We start from the raw sequence: 18,149 nt of genomic DNA, 5'->3' as shown, positions 1-18,149 counted from the left end.
TTCCAGCTTTCCACTCTACCCATACTGAAAGGCTTTGCAGTTTGCTTAGAGATGGATGAACGTCATAAGAAGTGTTAACTACAGAGAGTAAGTAAGCTAGTAGCTTGTGAGATAAATGCAAAACTCCTAGCATATTTTAAATATAGAATATGAGTAAGCATGTACTTTGTGAAACATAGGCAAGATTATGTAAAATATATATAGTAAGTTAGTAAACTATAAGACATGCCAAAGTTAAATACAAATATGATGGAATAGAGAGTCACTGATAGCCAAAAAGGGATGGAAAAACTAAGCTATGAGCAATCATGACATCTCTGGGCTATTACCTATGTCACCCCTAAATCAGCCACCCATTGGTCACACCTAGAATAGTCTCATATGTTCTCTGCCCAGGAAATGCAAAAAAAAAACTTGTATCTGTTCAACAACTTAACCAGTAAGCTCTGGCTGTGACCAGGCATACTTCCCTGCGTCTGTCCAATAAAGCAGGTGTGTACCATTGGCCCAAAGCACTTTCCACCTGTGGGTCTCCTTGCTGACACCTCATCTCTGGTCCTCATAAGTATACCATCAGCGGAGAAGGCTGTTGTGGCAGATAGGATATATGCACATTACTTAACCCATGATTCAGGTGATGGTGTCCTTCCACTTGCTTGCACCTTATCCTAACTAGGTCCACTTATCACAACTCTTTCACCTTTTCACTGGATACTGAAATTAAATAGGCTATATTATTTAATAATCTTAATTCGAGCTGTTAGCCTTCTGTTTCATTACCTTTAGGAGAGCTTGCCTCGTTTACTGGGAAGCCACCATTGCATCAAATTAGTTTCCCACATGACAGTTCCATGCAGGCATTAATCTGCTCCCAGAACACTCCTGCTTTAGCACTATCATTTTATTCTGTTTATATCCATGTGTTTCTGCTATGACACTTTTCATACTACACTGTGATTAACTGTTTATTCCTCACTAGTTTGTGAGCTCCTTGGAAGCAGAAATACATTTTATTCTTTTTGTCTAATCATTACTTAACAAAGTGCCAACCACAAAGTAAACAGTAAAAGAATTATAGAATGCAACCTCCTGCAGACACAGTTGAAGAAACTACCCATTGTTTTTTTTCCTTTCTGTCATTCCCTAGTTCTAGGCATCAATCGCCTGCCTAGTCGGGGAGCAGTATGAAAGTGGTGGGAGGACCATAGACTCACTGGAGAAAACAGCTTACAGTAATGCAGAGAATCACTAGCAAGTTTGGGCCTTGGTGGAGCTTGTCTTATTTGCCTGTTCACTGTGGGGTTTCAAACAATAGTTTTTGTTTCCCTGCTATCCCAACCTTAAAATAATTAAAAAGCCAAGAATCTTTAAGAGACGTTCAGTTCTCCGGGATTCTAGATAATAAAACCCATTGTAAAAATTAATGAGCACCTATACTGTGACAGACAATAAGGATACAAGAAAAATGCCATTTCTGTTCTGAGAAAATTTACAAGCATCTTCCTGGAGCCTACATTTTACTCAAAGTAATAGCTATTTTTATAGCTTACAATAAAAGATGCATTTTGGAATATATTTCGCTTGAATGAAAGAAATAGAACGTAAGACCTTAAACAATGGGTCCATTCTTCAGATCCTTTTAACACACACCCTCCTTCAGAGGTCGGGGTATTTGCGTGCAAAAGTTTACCATCACGCACAGGTGTGGAGATTTACAAATACAATCCAATTTAGTGGAAACTGTGTCTTGTAAGAGATGGCCACCAGGGACCTCCCAAATCCCTAACCTCTCGGAGGACTGCAAAAGAGAGGATCTGCAGCAACTCTTGCCTTGCCTTGAATCATTTGCCACTTCACTCCGCCCCGCCCCTTCCGTCCCCGGAGGCCGCCAGATTCGTGTCCGCTCTAGGCTTCTCCCGGACGTCTCTTTGTGGTGGCGTTGAGCTCCTCTAGCCCGCGCTTGCCGTCCTCTCAGTGGTAGCGCGGGGACTGGCTGGGAAGCGGGCGGTCGAGTGTGTTCTGTGTGGACGCGGATCCTGCCCGAAGCCGGGCGGAGGAGAGCTAAAGCTAAGGTGGAAGGGGAGCGGGGGAGGCCCTGGGGAGGAGCGGGAGAGTGGAGACGGGCTCCTGAGTGGCGAGGGAGCCCGGCGGCGTCACGGGGGAACCCGGGGAGAGGGGGAAGAGGAGGCGCGCACACGTGAGGGGGATTTCCAGCAGCTGGCCGAGGCCTCTCACCCCTAGATCAACCCCCACCCCGTAGTTCATCTGCGACGCAACGCCTTGGGCCAAAGCCCAGAACAGGTTCTGCCGCCTCTGACCTCTCCGAGGGTCGTCGCGTGTCCAGTAGGCCCAGGACCTTCAAAGCTACGATTTTGACTTGAACTACTTAGGATTGTATTGTGGCCTTGAACCCCGTAGACAGCCTGTATCTCTGCTATTTTTGTTTTTAATTTTTCAAATCAGAATCTTCTCAACCCTGGCCCTTTGAAGCCAAAGACTAATGTTTATTTTTCCATCCCGGTACCATGAACTTGGTAGGTGCCCATTGGACGGATCTGGTGGTTTTAGTCATTTGTAAATAGCCGTGAACTAAGGACGAAATGTATGTGGCCTCTTACAGGGTTGGGGTGGGAATCATTGCAGGGTTTGGGGGCACTCTGTTAGGCATGATAACAAAAGCTGTAAGCTTGAGTTTCTTCATCTGTCAATGAGAATGATAGTACTTTCCTCAGGGTGGCTATGAAGGTTCCTGAGATGATATTTGCCTTAAGCGCTGTACCTGGCATGTCCTGACTACCACACTTGAAGCAAATCTTTTCAACGATGTTATAGACTATATTTTTGTTTTAAATTAACTTTACCTTTCTTATTGTGCCTAGGGCTGAGGATTGAGACTCTCCTCTTGGCCTTTGGGTCCTTTGATTAATGCCAATTGTCATGTTATAGGTAATCAGTATTTGAAGATGACAGGCACAAAAAGTTCACAGTTGCAAGATGCGTAACTTTTGTAGGTGTATGTGCCCTTAACTAAAGCTACTGATATGGGGCGTAGGGGTAGATTAAATTACATTTCTGTTGAACAAGAGATAATCTGGGAAGATGCTTTATAAGTAGCAAGACCCTATGCCAAAAACAAAGCCTTTAATTTTTTTCATAAAACATTTCATAAAAGTTTGTTTTCTGTTTTTCGTAAAAGAGACATCAGTTACAAAACGAAGTGAATTTTTTGTTTTGTTAAATTTCCTCTAAATCTTACTTTCCCACTAATAAGGAGACTGGTAACAAACTAAAAAACTATGTGAAGGTGAATTAACATATTGGAACGGATATTTCTGCATCTCCTCCACAAATTTAGGAAGAAAAAGTGAGTTCCGTGATTAATCCTCAATTCCCTCTGCTGTTGTTTTGGTAGTGTCTGTTTTGCTGTTTTGGTAGTGGTGGTGGGGGTGTTCTGTATTAACACCCCGAAACCCCGGTGATAATGTCCTAGACCTTGCTTTATTAGGAAGTTTTGCAAGCATCATGGCCACGTATGATTTTTCTCAGCTTCCTCAACCTAATCTACCTTCCTTACCGTTTTTTTTTTTTTTTTTTTTTTTTTTTTTTAAGACGGAGTCTCGCTCTGTCACCCAGGCTGGAGTGCTGTGGCCGGATTTCAGCTCACTGCAAGCTCCACATCCCGGGTTCACGCCATTCTCCTGCCTCAGCCTCCCGGGTAGCTGGGACTACAGGCGCCGCCACCTCGCCCGGCTAGTTTTTTGTAGTTTTTAGTAGAGACGGGGTTTCACGGTGTTAGCCAGGATGGTCTGGATCTCCTGACCTCCTGATCCGCCCGTCTCGGCCTCCCAAAGTGCTGAGATTACAGGCTTGAGCCACCGCGCCCGGCCTCCTTACCGTTTTTTAATGGGTAGCAAGAGATAATGCTTAAGAACTCTTTAAAACTACTGATGTATTAAAAGTAAAGCTGGTTGATTCCCTGAGCCGGCAGCGTTCAAATTGTATGAAGAACAAATACTTTTGTTTACTACCTAAGGTAGTAGGAGAGGTCTAATCAATGTATTCTACATTTATTTCATTCTCTCTTGATTCTTAGGTAGTGCTACAAAAATATTAAATGTTAATCTTAGAATCACAAAACATGCTGCATTTAGGCACTAAAGTAAAGTGATATCAATCCTAAGGCAGGAGAAAGTCTTAATTTTCTCCTATGCAGAATTTTTAAGACAATGTCAAATAAGAAATCTGGACTTAGGAGAGACTTTATTCAAAAGGGTTATTGCAAGAGGAGAAAAGGGACTTTTGCAATGGGTAAAACCAAAAGATCTGCAAGAGTCTCCAAGGAGTGAACCGTGCTGGAAAGTTTTGGTTTGAGGAAGTAGGATATAAGGGTGGCTTGATCTAATAGTAGATCTGAGAGAGTTATTCCCTGGCTCTGGCTGAGAGTTGTCCAAAGTTCAGGAACCTGGGGGAAGGCGAGAAACTAAAGTTTAACAAGTATTTTGTTCCACTTGATCTGTAGGGCCACGCCGCTCAGCAAATTATTCATAATTGAAGCAAAAAAATGGGAATTTGGAGGGTCTTTCTCTCGCCCGGTCATAGGTAAACAAGGGGGGATCCTTGAATCTTACCTAAATCAAGGGTGGGAGGATTTTTTAAATTATGGCTAATAAAGAACCAACGCAGGGCTCAAGCAAAATTCAACTTGTCAAGAAGTGTTTTTATTATTTGACATTGAAAAGTATTGAAAACCTGGATTTATACTATGGTGATCTAAGACTGGGGTTTTTGTTATTGGTTTGCTTGCTATCCTATAAGAAGCTGGATTTCTTTCTTCTTCCATGAGGAGTACTAGGTTTTATACTGACCAAAGTGATTGACTGGAGCAAATTAATCTTTTCTTGCATTAAAAGATTATTAAAATAGGAACTGGTAAGATGCTATAACCAGTTTAAATGACAATTAAAAGTAGACATGTTTATAGAGCAGAAATATTGAAATAAATGTGCAAGTGAAGGCAAAATTGGCTGCTTCCGCAGTGAGACAGAAGTCCATTGAACCTTCACCAGATAGAATTTACAAGAATACAGACAATTATTTTGCCTTGCTGTTGGTTAGCTACAGTTGACAGTTGTAAAATAACTCCAAGTTGCTGAAAGAATCAGACTTCCCATATAATCAGAATCTGAAAACCTGAAAGGCTGTGCTCTCAACAGTGCAGTTTTCTATTGAAGCAGATGTTTTTCTCTGTCCTTAGTTTATCAAGTTTAAATCTCCCCCAGTAATCTTCCCTAGAGTTAGACTTCCTGTAAGGCAAATACATATCTGTGTTTTTCTTATTCTTTTTTGCTATCTTCTATAAAATACAGATGATATCAAAACATTTTAAGTTTAATTTTTTTAAATTGAATTATCTAGAGCAGTACATAGCAAACTGTAATGTGCTTACACATCACCTGGGCATCTTTTTGAAATGCAGATCCTGATTCATTGGGTCTGGAGCTGTTACTGAGATTCTGTATTTCTACTGAGGTCTCAGCTGATGCCAGTGCTGATTCAGGGGCAGTAAATAGTAAAGCATTTCCAACTATATTAAGGAAGGGGCCAGATAAATTATCGTTATGGAAGAACGTAGCAGTGTACTGTAGGTGAAAGGAACAATATGAAGTTGCTGGACTGTCATTTGAAGAAAATAAAATATAAATTGTAGGCCACATTGCCACAACACAGACCAAAATGAGCAAAAACAGTTGCTAGGAAACAGACCCAAATGCAGAACTTTTAGCTTATAGGAGGAGGACAGAAAGAGCTGGAAATGGGAACACTGAGGAATAGAACAAGAGGAGGAACAACCAGAGGGTGTAATTTTTAGAATGCAGACAGTGACTACTTATGATCAGTGTCTGAAATTTAGTGTTCCTTTTGAGCTAGCTGGACTTGGAGTCTTTGACAGTATGTGAACAGACTGCCTAATCGTAGATCAGAAAGCTAACCTATGGAAGACTTTAAAACTGCTGTGACCAGGTGTGTGTACTTTTACTCAAGTGAGTGGGATTAGTTTGCTGCTGAGTTTTAATCTGTGTAAAATTTAGTTTTTATCACAGTTGACAATGTCTTTTATCAGATAGGATATTTTAATTTTGAAATGAGCTGGTCCTGTAAAGAAGTAATTCATTGTCTGAAATTCAAATCTAACAGGGCATCCTGCGTTTTTTATTTGCCAAATCTGGTGACCCCATTTTCTGCATTCAGTAAGTAGAGATCTTTCTTTGGTGCCAGCTCAATGTCCTGCCTGTTACTAAGAAAAAACTTAACTTCCTGTAGACAGATTACAGGACCACCTACTCAGAAGGCTGATAGGTGAGAGAATCACTTGAGGCCAGGAATTTCAGAAATAGGTATTCAACTTCACTGACACAAGTTACAGAGTCTGTTCCATTAGTTTCCTTTAATCATGATGAACTCTGGTGAATTTTGTAGTAATTTAGCCACGAATAAAGGAAACTAATGGAACTCCCCAATAAGTAAGGAAAATAATTTTTTTACCTAAAATTTAAATTAATAAATAGAGTAAATGAAATTAACCTAAAGGATAAAAATGTATTATTACTATGGACAGATAAGATTTCTAAAGTTTTTAGTTTCCTAAATCCAAGATGCTTTTCCTATCAAATATGGCCAGAGTAGCCCAAGTTTTGAATACTAGGAAATAGCTTTATGGCAAGAAATTCCGTTATAGGTCTGTGGCTAAAAACTGGTAGTGGTTACCTACAAATAAAAATCTGTGGCATTAACAAAATATTAAGCATTATTTTCTATACAGCGCTGAGGGATAATTGTTCTAGTTTCCCTTGTATTAATAAACGTCAGAGCCAGATTGTGTCCCTTATTTGCTAAGATACATTGCCACATAGTTCGTTGTTTTGTAACTGTACCTCGGGTTTCCGTTTTTTCCTCAACTTAACCCAATTATCTGTTTGAAGAAAAAAATTTTTTTTTTTTTTTTTTTTTTTTTTTTTTTTTGAGACAAGAGTCTTGCTTTGTCGCCCAGGCTGGAGTCCAGTGACGCAATCTTGGCTCACCGCAACCTCCACCTCCTGGGTTCAAGCAATTCTCATGCCTCAGCCTCCCGTGTAGCTGCACTACCACACCTGATATTTTGTATTTTTAGTAGAGGCTAACACTCACTGTGTTAGCCAGTCTAGTCGAGAACTCCTGGCCTCAAGTGATCCACCCACGTCGGCCTCCCAAAGTGCTGGGATTACAAGCATGACCCACAATGCCTGGTTAGAAAAAAATGTTCTAATTATTACTGTGATAGAAGCCATTTTATCCGATTTGATTAGGACCTATATTAGTTCATTTTAAAAGCTAACTAAAACAGAATAAATGAATATAAATATACTTTGTTTTTACCAGCTTTAAAACTTTTTTCAGTTAAAATGTTCAGTAGCATTTTTTAACACTTTAAAGTGTATTTTATTTTTTAACTTTCTAAATATAGTATTTTGACCTAAAGCACAGACATTTATTCACCATTTTTTGTTACCTGAGGCCAGGGTCTTTTATTGTTATATGATTTTGCTGATTATTTTCTCTGCAGAAACCACATCAAAAAATGTTTAAGATTTCTCTCCAGTGTTTTTTTTTTTTTTTTAATTTGGCAAAACTTAAAAACACTTGTAGAATTGCCGAATCCTAGATTTCACGGGACCTCACTACCACTCAGATTTCAGTGGTTCACATCTTTTCTCAACAGCAGTTTTTTTCCTAATGAGTTGCATCTTTTCTTGAGAATTCAACTTAGTTTTTTTATTTGCTTTGAAAATATTTATGAAAAATTTCAAATAGAAAGTATGGACAGTAGTGAAGCACTTATGTACATGTCACCAAACCTTATTTTCTGTAAATCTTTTTGGGGAAAAAAATGTTTTTTCCCCTCAGAAGTATCCACAAATGTGATATATGTTACTCTCATGTATATTTTAGTATATATTTATGTTTCATCTGTGAATCTTACATACTATCTTTTAAATTTTACCCTACTGATGATACTATATAAGCTTTACAACTTTTTTCACTTAAGATTGTCTTTGAGATTTATTCATGTTGATACATGTAACTCATGTAGTTTATTCATTTTAACCATTATGTGGGAGTCCCTTGTGTGAGTAACAATTTCACATCCCTTACAATTAGGTTATTTGTCATCTTTCACTGCCAAAGGCAGTGAATGCTGAAAGTTTTCATATATAACTTGTGCTTGTATTGGAGATATTTTTCTCCAGCTGACACCCAGAACTGAAAAGAGGTCAGTCCCAACGTATATGCTTCCTCAGTTTTACAAGAAATTGCAGAAAATGTTCTAAAGCAGTTACATTCCTGCCAAAGTTGTTATAAGGAGCATGTAAGAGTTGCACACATCTTAACCAGATATCAGATTTTTAAATTGATTTCAAGCAAATGTTTAAGAAATGATAGTTAATTTGCATTTTCCTAGGAACTATGAGGGAAACAGTTTGTATGCATGTATTGGCTGTTCTCTTTCTCTGTGAATTGCCTAACTATATTTGTTTAGTTTTCCAATGGACTCTGTCATTTTCTAATTGATTTTTAGAAGTGAGGGGTTACTCGAATATTTACAATAATAATCCTAACAACACTTTTCAAGTGTCATTTTTTTCTCCCTTAGTTATACAGAAATGTGTAAATTTTACATACAATCAAATAGATCCATCTTTTTATTTTTTTTTTGGTACCTGCTTGCTTGTTTGAATAATTCTTCCCTACTCCCATGTCAGAAAACCTTCTTTATTTTCTCATACAAATGTTTAGTTTTTCTTTTTATGTTTAATTCTTTAATCCACCTGTAATTGATTTTGGTTTGTGCAGAAGAGATCTAATCCTTTTTCCATATGGTTAACTGGTTAAAGTCCCTTCTTCATTAGTGTGTGATACCCATTGATTAATAGTACCACATGTCATATACCAAGCCCTCTTCTACTCATGGATCTGTTTGTTTATACTGTACCAATACCATAGTTTTAATTAGAATAGGTTTATAGTAAATCAATATGTTACTGTATTTTCCTTCAAGATTACCTTGGCTTTCTTAGACCTTTACTCTTTGATATAGACCAACTTGCTAAATTCCAACAGGGTGGGAGTAGAATATCTGATGGAACTTTGATTGGAATAGAACTGAATTTACAGATGTATTCCTGGATAACTGACAAATTTTTTATAATGAGGCACTCCATGATATATAGCTGCATTTATTTAGGGTACCTTTTTTGTCTTACAGTTTGATGATTTTCTCCATGAAGGACTTGTTATATATTTTTTTGTAAGAGTCACATATTTTGTAAGATACAGTGTTTTTTGGTTTCTAGCATCCCTCGTGAATTCTCTTATTAGTTCTAATCGTTTGTTAAACCTCTTGTATTTCTGATGTATCTGGATAATATTTCTTATTTCCTCCTTTTTAATTCTTATGTATTAAATATAATCTGTAATTGCAGGTGTTCTCGTGAAGTTCTGACTTTTCAGGGAATGCTTCTGTTTGATTATTAAATGTCTATTATAGGACTTTGATAAATACCTTTTTTATTCCTTATTTTCTTTTAGACAGGTGTTGAATTTTATCAAATGCATTTTCAGTTTCCTAGATAAACTTGCAGCACAAATTTGATTCTCTTTAATATCTTCTCTAGGATGATCAGCCCATGACCTAGATCTCTAGACAAAATAAAACAGGGAAAATTTGCTAGAATCAAGAATGATGGATCCATGTTCAGTTGGAGTCCAGCTTCGTACTACAAATGAGTGCCATAAAACCTACTATACTCGTCACACAGGTTTTAAGACTTTGCAAGAATTGTCATCAAATGATATGCTTTTACTTCAACTTAGAACTGGAATGACACTTTCTGGGAACAATACAATTTGCTTTCATCATGTAAAAATTTACATTGACAGATTTGAAGATTTACAGAAGTCGTGTTGTGACCCATTTAACATACACAAAAAATTAGCCAAAAAAAATTTGCATGTAATTGACTTAGATGATGCCACTTTTCTGAGTGCAAAATTCGGAAGACAGCTTGTACCTGGTTGGAAGCTTTGTCCAAAATGCACACAGATAATCAATGGAAGTGTGGATGTTGATACTGAAGACCGCCAGAAAAGGAAACCTGAGTCAGATGTATGTATAATAGTCATTTTTTTCTATGTGAATTCTACCACGTAGGATTTTGCTTAACTATAAGAAAATCGGCCGGGCGCGGTGGCTCAAGCCTGTAATCCCAGCACTTTGGGAGGCCGAGACGGGCGGATCACGAGGTCAGGAGATCGAGACCATCCTGGCTAACACGGTGAAACCCCGTCTCTACTAAAAATACAAAAACTAGCCGGGCGAGGTGGCGGGCGCCTGTAGTCCCAGCTACTCGGGAGGCTGAGGCAGGAGAATGGCGTAAACCCGGGAGGCGGAGCTTGCAATGAGCTGAGATCCGGCCACTGCACTCCAGTCCGGGCGACAGAGCGAGACTCCGCCTCAAAAAAAAAAAAAAAAAAAATCATATTTACAGTATTACTATATTTGTTAGGATACAGTGAATTAAAAGGAGGGGGTGAAAGTGGATGATGTTTCTAAATATTATTCACATACACTGAAGGTCAAGATTGGGGGATAAAGAAAGTAGGCTTGGGAAAGGAGTAATAAAATATGCCTGAGACTCCAAGCTACAACTTTTAGTACAAAGACTTTAGGAATGGGTTTTAGAACATTCCAGCCAAGCCAAAATTTAGTTTCTTTTCTGATACCAAAGTGACTACATGGGACATAGCAAACAGCAAGGGTCTTTGAAGCAGGATGAATTTGCCTTTATATGAAGGACTTGGAAATCACTGCTTTAAAAGGAACATTAGAGAGATGACTTATAGTAATTGTTTTATATTTCACTCTTTCTTTCTCCTTTGACACTATCCCATTCTTGAGTTTTTTAAATGCTTGTGAGTTTTCTTTGCTTCTAGCTCTGAATTCCTACTTGGTATCGTCAAGGCTAATTTTAGGACTCGTTGTGGTAAAAAAAAATAATAAATTTTTACATTGTAAAATATTAAATATTTTTCCTCTATTCCTTATTGGCATGCCTATATGCATATTTAACTGTATCAGAACAACTTAAGATTTTGTAAAGCTATCTTTTGTGTAGGACAAGCATGCCAAGGAAGCACTTCTCGTAATTTTTACTTGTAATTATTTCCTAATTCTTACCCCTGGAATATTTTTCTCCTTTTTATTAAACCAAGTTAAAAGATAGTAGAAATTTGAAATTATACTATTTTCCTGTTGTTCTCTTCTGAGAGGAACATCTTGAGGGCCCAATTTATCTGCATTTCATACTAGATACGTGCTGATGATGTCATTGTAGATGTCTTCACCTTATCTATTCAATGTTCTTGTAGAATGTATCAGCTGCAGCTCTTTCCTCCCCAAATAACAAACATAAACCCTTAAACAACAAGAAATCCTTAAGGACCCAGGATTGTTAGGAAATCAGTTATGTGCCACTGGATTATACAGCAGTTTTTGTGCCTTCTCGCCGTGTTGGCAGCAGCCATTAGCGGTTTTCACAATGCCTTCCTCCTCTGCTCCTAATATACCAGAGACTAAAATCAAATAATAGAAATGTTACTAATACATTAACCAATACACTTTGAATATGATCTAGGGCCGTGTAAACTTTCTTGCTCTTAGGCTCTAAAACCTAAGTGCAAGAAAACCTTGTTTTCTTTTTTGTGTGTTCCAGACTGCCTTCTAGGTTAGGAAGTCATCTGGTTTAACATTAAATGAAATGTTATTGTCTGATGTCTAGATTTGAGTTGATAATTTGTTTACCTTTCTTCAGGGAAGAACTGCTAAAGCTTTGAGGTCACTACAATTTACAAATCCAGGAAGGCAAACTGAATTTGCTCCGGAAACTGGTAAAAGAGAAAAAAGAAGGCTTACAAAAAATGCAACCGCTGGTTCAGACAGGTAAGCTAAGTGTTACTGAAGACATGTTAACTTGCTGCTTCACATCTGCTTTGTTCCCCTATTTTTCTCATAAATTTTGAATTTTCTGGGTTCATATTTTAAATTGGATAATATGGAATTAGTAAAAACCTATGAAGGCCTTTGTTTTTATTCATATAAAATTAAGGTATCCCTTTCAACTCCAAAAATGTGTTTCTAAGAAGGTAGCAGTGAACTGAAGCAAATCATTTTGGCATGAGAGTTAAAATAATTACAATTAAAGTAATTCACTTATTTGAAAAGCACTGTTGTATACATATGAACATACCTCCTTTTATTGGTGCCTCACTTTATTCTCTACAAGGTGCTATTTTTTTTTTTTTTTACAAATTGAAAGTTTGTGGCAACTCTATGGTAAGCAAGTCTATTGGTGTCATTTTTCTAACAGCATGTACTCCCTATCTCAGTCGCATTTTGGTAATTATTGCAATATTTACAACTTTTTCATTACTATATCTGTTATGATGATCTTTGATGTTGCTATTATAATTGTTTTGAGTCACTAGGAACCACACCAATGCAAGGTGGTGAACTTAGTCTATAAATGCGGTGGGTGTTCTTACTGCTCCACCTACTGGCTGTTCTCTAGACTCTTTCCCTCTCCTCAGGTGTCCCTATTCCCTGAGAAACAAATATATTGAAATCTGTCCAACTAATAACGCTACAATGGCCTCTAAGTGTTCAAGTGAAAGGAAGAGTCAAGTCTCTCATTTTACAAAAAAAGCTAGAAATGATTAAGCTTGGGAGAAATGCACATCAAAAGCTGAGACAGGCCAAAACCTGGGCCTCTTGTGCTAAACAGCCAAGTTGTGAATGCAAAGAAAAAGTTCAGGAAGGACATTTAAAAGTACTATTCCATTGAACACAAATGATAAGAAAGCAAAACAGCCTTTTTGCTAATATGGAGAAACTTTAAATGGTCTGGATAGAAGATCAAACCAGCTACAACACATTCCCTTAAGCAAAAGCGTAATCCAAAGCAAGGTTCTAACCCTCTTCAATTCTCCAAAGGCTGAGAGAAGTGAGGAAGCTTCAGAAGAAAAGTTTGAAGCTAACAGAGGTTGGTTTATGAGGGTAAGGAAAGAAGCAATCTCTATAACATAAAAGTGCAAGGTGAAGCAGCAAGTTATTGATTAAGGTGGCTACACTACCCAACAGATTTTCAGTGTAGACAAGCAGCCTTCTTTTTTTTTTTTTTTTCTTGAGATGGAGGCTTGCTCTGTCACCCAGGCTAGAGTGCAGTGGCGCAATCTCAGCTCACTGCAACCTCCACCTGCCGGGTTCAAGCGATTCTCCTGCCTCAGCCTCTCGGGTAGCTGGGACTACAGGCACGGGCCACCACGGCCAGCTAATTTTTTGTATTTTTAGTAGAGACGGGGTTTCACTGTGTTAGCCAGGATGGTCTTGATCTCCTAACCTTGTGATCTGCCCACCTCAGCCTCCCAAAGTGCTGGGATTTCAGATGTGAGCCACCGCGCCCGGCCAACAAACAGCCTTCTAATGGAAGAAGATACCATCTTTCATAGCTAGAGAGGGGAAGTCTATACCTGGCTTCAAATCTTCAAAGGACAGGCTGTCTTAGTGGGGATTAACGCAGCTGGTGACTTTTAAGTCGAAGCCAATTATTTACCTCTTCGAAATCCTAGGGTCCTAATGATGCTAAATGTACTCTACCTGTCCTGTATAAGTGGGATGAAGCCTGGATGACAGCATATCTGTTTACAGCATTGTTCACTGAATATTTTTAGCCCACTTCAGAGACTTCCTGCCTAGGTAAAAGGATTCCTTTCAAAATATTGCTACTCATTGCCAATGTACCTGATCACTCAAGAGCTCTGATGGAGATGTCCCAGGAGATAAATGTTTCATGCCTGCTAACACAACACTCATTCTGCAGCCCGTGGATCAAGGGGTACTTTGACTTTCAAGTCTTGTTATTTAAGAAATACGTTTTGTGAGGCCAGAGCTGCCATAGACAGTGAGTGATTCCTCTGATGGATTTGGGCAAAGTAAATTGAACACCTTCTGGAAAGGATTCACCATTCCAAGAGTTTGGAAGAAGATTCCAATGCTCATGGATGACTTTGAGGGCTTCAAGACTTCAGTGGAGAAAGTAATTGCAGACGTGGTAGAAATAGCAAGAGGACTAGAATTAGAAGCAGAGCCTGGAGATGTGACTGAGATGTTGCAATCTTGTGATAAAACTTGAATGGAATGGATGAGGAGTTTCTTCTTAGAGATGAACAAAGAATGTGATTTATTGAGGTGGAATCTACTGGTGAGGATGCTGTTAACATTACTGAAATGACAAAGGATTTAGATTATATAGACTTAGTAGAATAAGCAGAGGCAGAATTTGAGAGGATGACTCCAATTTTGACCATTCCGCTCTAGGTAAAATGCTATCAAACACCATCGCATGCTACAGAGAAATCTTTTGTAAAAGAAGAGTCCACTGGTGCAGCAAACTTCACTGTAGTCTTACTTTAAGAAATGACCACAGCTACCCCAGCCTTCAGCAACCACCACCCTGATCAGTCAGCTTTCCTCTTTGGGGCAAGATCCTCCACCAGCAAAAAAAAACTACAACTCACTGAAAGCTCAGATGATTGTTAGCATTTTTTAGCAATAGAATATTTTTAAATTAAGGTACATACATTTTTGCTTAGACATAAGGCTGTTGCACACTTAATAGACTATAGTGTAAGCTTAACTTTTATATGCACTGGAAAAGAAAAAAATACATATATGTGTAACTCACTTTATTGGCGGTGGTCTGGAACCAAACCTGCAATACCTCCAAAGTGTGCCTGTAATCCATATATCTGTGTTCTATGGGTAGCAGCTAAAAGGTAATTACATTTTATGAGTATGTGAGGTTTTTATTTTTTACATGTCTGAAATAGAAATGCAGTTCTGTATAGTCAGCAGAATGAATGGGAGAACTAGATTGTTTAGAATATGACTCTTTAAAACAAATGTTAGTATAATCATTCAGAATTATTTTTAAGTTCAGTCAACATTTCTATATATGCCATCTATTCCATCTGTTAAAGTTTACCATTGAGTCATTTGAATATTTTTAGGCTAGATTTACTAGAGTCCATTAAAGAACCAGAAACATTAATTGTAGTATAAAAATCTATAGAGGTGGTATGCTATAATAAAAATAAGACTATGTTGATAAAACAGTGAAGAAGTTGGTAGCTAATAAAATGAACCACTATTAACCTGTCATTCTTTTTTGTTTGTTTAAAGTAAAGGGAAAATTATACTTATTTTTTGGACAAAGCTCCTGTTCATTCCTTTGCTGAAGTGACTTTTTAATGGACTTCAAGAAGCATATTCAGACTTTTTGGATTTGTCTCAACACTCTAGAGTTAGGTCTCCTCTTCTCACATGGAGTTCGTTTACTGCTGACAATAGAATAAGCCTTGAGTCAGATAAATTATAGATCATTTTGGCATGACCTCATCTCAAAATATTTTATCTCCTTTTTTTTTTTTTTTTACTGTGTTTTCAATTAATCAAAAATAACATATTTATGAGGTATAATTCCTTGTGTTTTATTTTACAGACAAGTGATACCAGCAAAGAGTAAGGTCTATGATAGCCAAGGTCTCCTGATTTTTAGTGGGATGGATCTCTGTGACTGCCTTGATGAAGATTGCTTAGGATGTTTCTATGCTTGTCCTGCCTGTGGTTCTACCAAGTGTGGAGCTGAATGCCGCTGTGACCGCAAGTGGCTGTATGAGCAAATTGAAATTGAAGGAGGAGAAATAATTCATAATAAACATGCTGGATAATCTGTGGTACCAAACTATGGGGCCTTTAAAGGTCATTATTTCTAAAATTCTGTTACTCGAAGATACATTTTAAGCTTGGTTGTCATATGACAAAGATTTTAAAACCACCTCAGTGTGCCCTAATTTTTCATCTTGGGTGCTTTAAGATTCACTATTTGATATAAATTCAGATAGGCTGTTTTTCAGCCTATTAAGCCTGTCTGGATCAATATTAACAAGTAGGGTGTAGACAGTCCTCTATTTGCATGTTTCCCATGGGCACAAATTTCAGTGACCTAGATTTTGTTTAAACACCAGTTTCCTTACCGGGAAGGAAAGGAAACTGGTAAGGAAACTGTTGTTAAAATCTAGGTTAAAATTTTAGTTAGCACAGTATAACTCTTGAGTAATTACATGAAGTACAAACTTCTCTGCTAGTTCTTCAGTCTACAGATTGCTATGTAAATAACAGATATACTTCATGATTAATGACCAGTCATGTTGACTACTTTCCGATTCTTCCAGTGGTTTGTCCCTGTGTATCTGTTATTCAGTTCACTTACAGCAGGGCACGTAGTTATGCTGTCTCTTTGTCGTCCACTTGACATTTTATAGAAGTGAACACTCAACTGGCCAACAAAGATGAAAGCGCAGCAAAGCAATGAAAAATGATAACACTGGAAGTGAAATTTTAATCAAACATAAATGAATTTGTAGAAGAAGTCACTGACCATGGGAATATTGTTCTTGCTGCTGTGCATTCATAGGAGCTTAATGAAGGCAAACTTATCAACACAAATAAGAAAAGTGATTGCAATAAAGACAAATATGTCCCAGAGGAAGTGATGGTTAAAAAAATAAAATAAAATAAAAAAACCTTACATTCAAGGATATTTAATGTGAATATAGAAATATTTCACAACATTGAAAGCACAAGCAATAAAAGGGTGGAAGCTGACCCAAACTTAAAAGAAGTATGAGTTTGCCATGAACATAAAAGATGCTTACTCAGTATCATAAGTTACTTGCCAGAAAAAAAGGCAAGCCCTATTCAAACTACTTCGTTTTTACAATGAAATAAAACACTTTAGTTCTATTTCTAATGTTTTAAATTACAGTGTACTAAATATTTTTAAACATTTTTGCATTTTTTTCCTACATTTATAACTGATCTTAAGAATTTTTAATATTTTAGCAGAATCTTAAAGGTCATGGAACAGTCATCATTTTCCCCATTGATTATTAAGATTTCAGGGCCATTTTATGGTCCCACAGTACCACGCAAAATGAGGATCGATTGTAGCTGGGAACAATGCTTGCTTCAGGGAAAACTGATTTTGATAGAACCAACTAGTTGAGTATTAAACTGTTTTGGAAATAATTTGTATATCTAAGTGCTGAAATGTATTTCTCTTCTCCCCACTTATTCAAATAAATAAAGTTTTAATACTGTAAACCTTTCATTGTTTGCACCATGCACTCTTCAAAATTGTTCTGGGGGACAAAAACTTTATGTATAAAGCATGAATATACACACAGTACTTAAACAGATACTATATTTATGGTATTAAAATTTGGGGGGTGGTTGATTAGGATTATAAAAAGACTCCTTAGGGAGTGATGATGGAAAAGAGAAACACGGGTTAATACAGAGTATAAATAAATTTTTTGGAAATTGATTACATCTTGATTTTGAAATTTGCTTGGATGCTGTTTGGAGGATGGGAGAATTGTATCTCTTTGCTTTTATTTTATTTATCTATTTTTGAGACAGAGTCTCACTCTCTTGCCCAGGCTAGGGTACAGTGGCTCAATCTCGGCTTGCTGCAACCTCCGCCTCCTGGGTTCAAGTGATTCTCCTGCTTCAGCCTCCCAGGTAGCTGGGACTACAGGCACGTGCCACCATGCCCAGCTAATTTTTTGTATTTTTAGTAGAGACGGGGTTTCACTCTATTAGCCAGGATGGTCTCAATCTCCTGACCTTGTGATCTGCCTGCCTCGGTTGTTGCACTTTTTAAAAGACAGCTGTCATTTTGTCTAAAAGCTTTTTGTCACATGGGACATTGCCACTAATCTAGGTTTTGGGGGTTTTTTTTTCACCCTAAATGCAGTCCTTCAGTTTAATCAAAAGTGCTCTTAGCAGTTTGAAAGATTTTGTAGCCATTAAAACTTAGTTTATGCAGCCAGTTTGACCATTAAAGGGTTTGTTTGATTTTTAATTTTTTTGCTTTTAAAGTGACTGGTTTTTGAGGGAATGGCATTTTCAACCTTAGAATTACATGTTTTTTTTA

The 18,149-nt window shown here is 37.7% G+C and overlaps 1 protein-coding gene across 3 annotated transcripts; it reads left to right on the top strand.

Annotated features, from left to right (window-relative positions):
• Positions 1-1,918: 1,918 nt before the first annotated feature.
• On the top strand, positions 1,919-17,318 carry ARL14EP (ADP ribosylation factor like GTPase 14 effector protein). 3 transcript variants are annotated; one of them, XM_033204704.1, is made up of 5 exons: positions 1,955-2,072; positions 2,464-2,534; positions 9,711-10,201; positions 11,907-12,034; positions 15,651-17,318. In XM_033204704.1, exons 3-5 carry the CDS (start codon positions 9,776-9,778, stop codon positions 15,877-15,879), a joined length of 783 nt encoding a protein of 260 aa, XP_033060595.1. In that variant the 5' UTR covers positions 1,955-2,072; positions 2,464-2,534; positions 9,711-9,775; the 3' UTR covers positions 15,880-17,318. The 3 variants fall into 3 exon arrangements, with proteins under 3 accessions (XP_033060594.1, XP_033060595.1, XP_033060596.1); XM_033204703.1 differs by lacking the exon at positions 2,464-2,534 and having other exon boundaries at positions 1,919-2,072; XM_033204705.1 differs by lacking the exons at positions 1,955-2,072; positions 2,464-2,534 and adding an exon at positions 3,192-3,364.
• Positions 17,319-18,149: the final 831 nt, after the last annotated feature.

The sequence above is a fragment of the Trachypithecus francoisi genome, unplaced genomic scaffold, assembly GCF_009764315.1.
Source record: "Trachypithecus francoisi isolate TF-2019V2 unplaced genomic scaffold, Tfra_2.0 Lachesis_group8, whole genome shotgun sequence".
NCBI classification, from domain to species: Eukaryota; Metazoa; Chordata; class Mammalia; order Primates; family Cercopithecidae; genus Trachypithecus; species Trachypithecus francoisi.
Note: the sequence above shows the minus strand (reverse complement) of the source record. Positions and strands in the feature narration are given on the sequence as shown.

Coding starts and splice junctions, on each gene's coding strand:
- ARL14EP (XM_033204703.1), top strand. CDS start 9,776: ATGATGGATCCATGTTCAGTTGGAGTCCAGCTTCGTACTACAAATGAG. Junction 10,202..11,906: donor AAAGGAAACCTGAGTCAGAT/GTATGTATAATA, acceptor ACCTTTCTTCAG/GGAAGAACTGCTAAAGCTTT. Junction 12,035..15,650: donor GCAACCGCTGGTTCAGACAG/GTAAGCTAAGTG, acceptor TTTATTTTACAG/ACAAGTGATACCAGCAAAGA.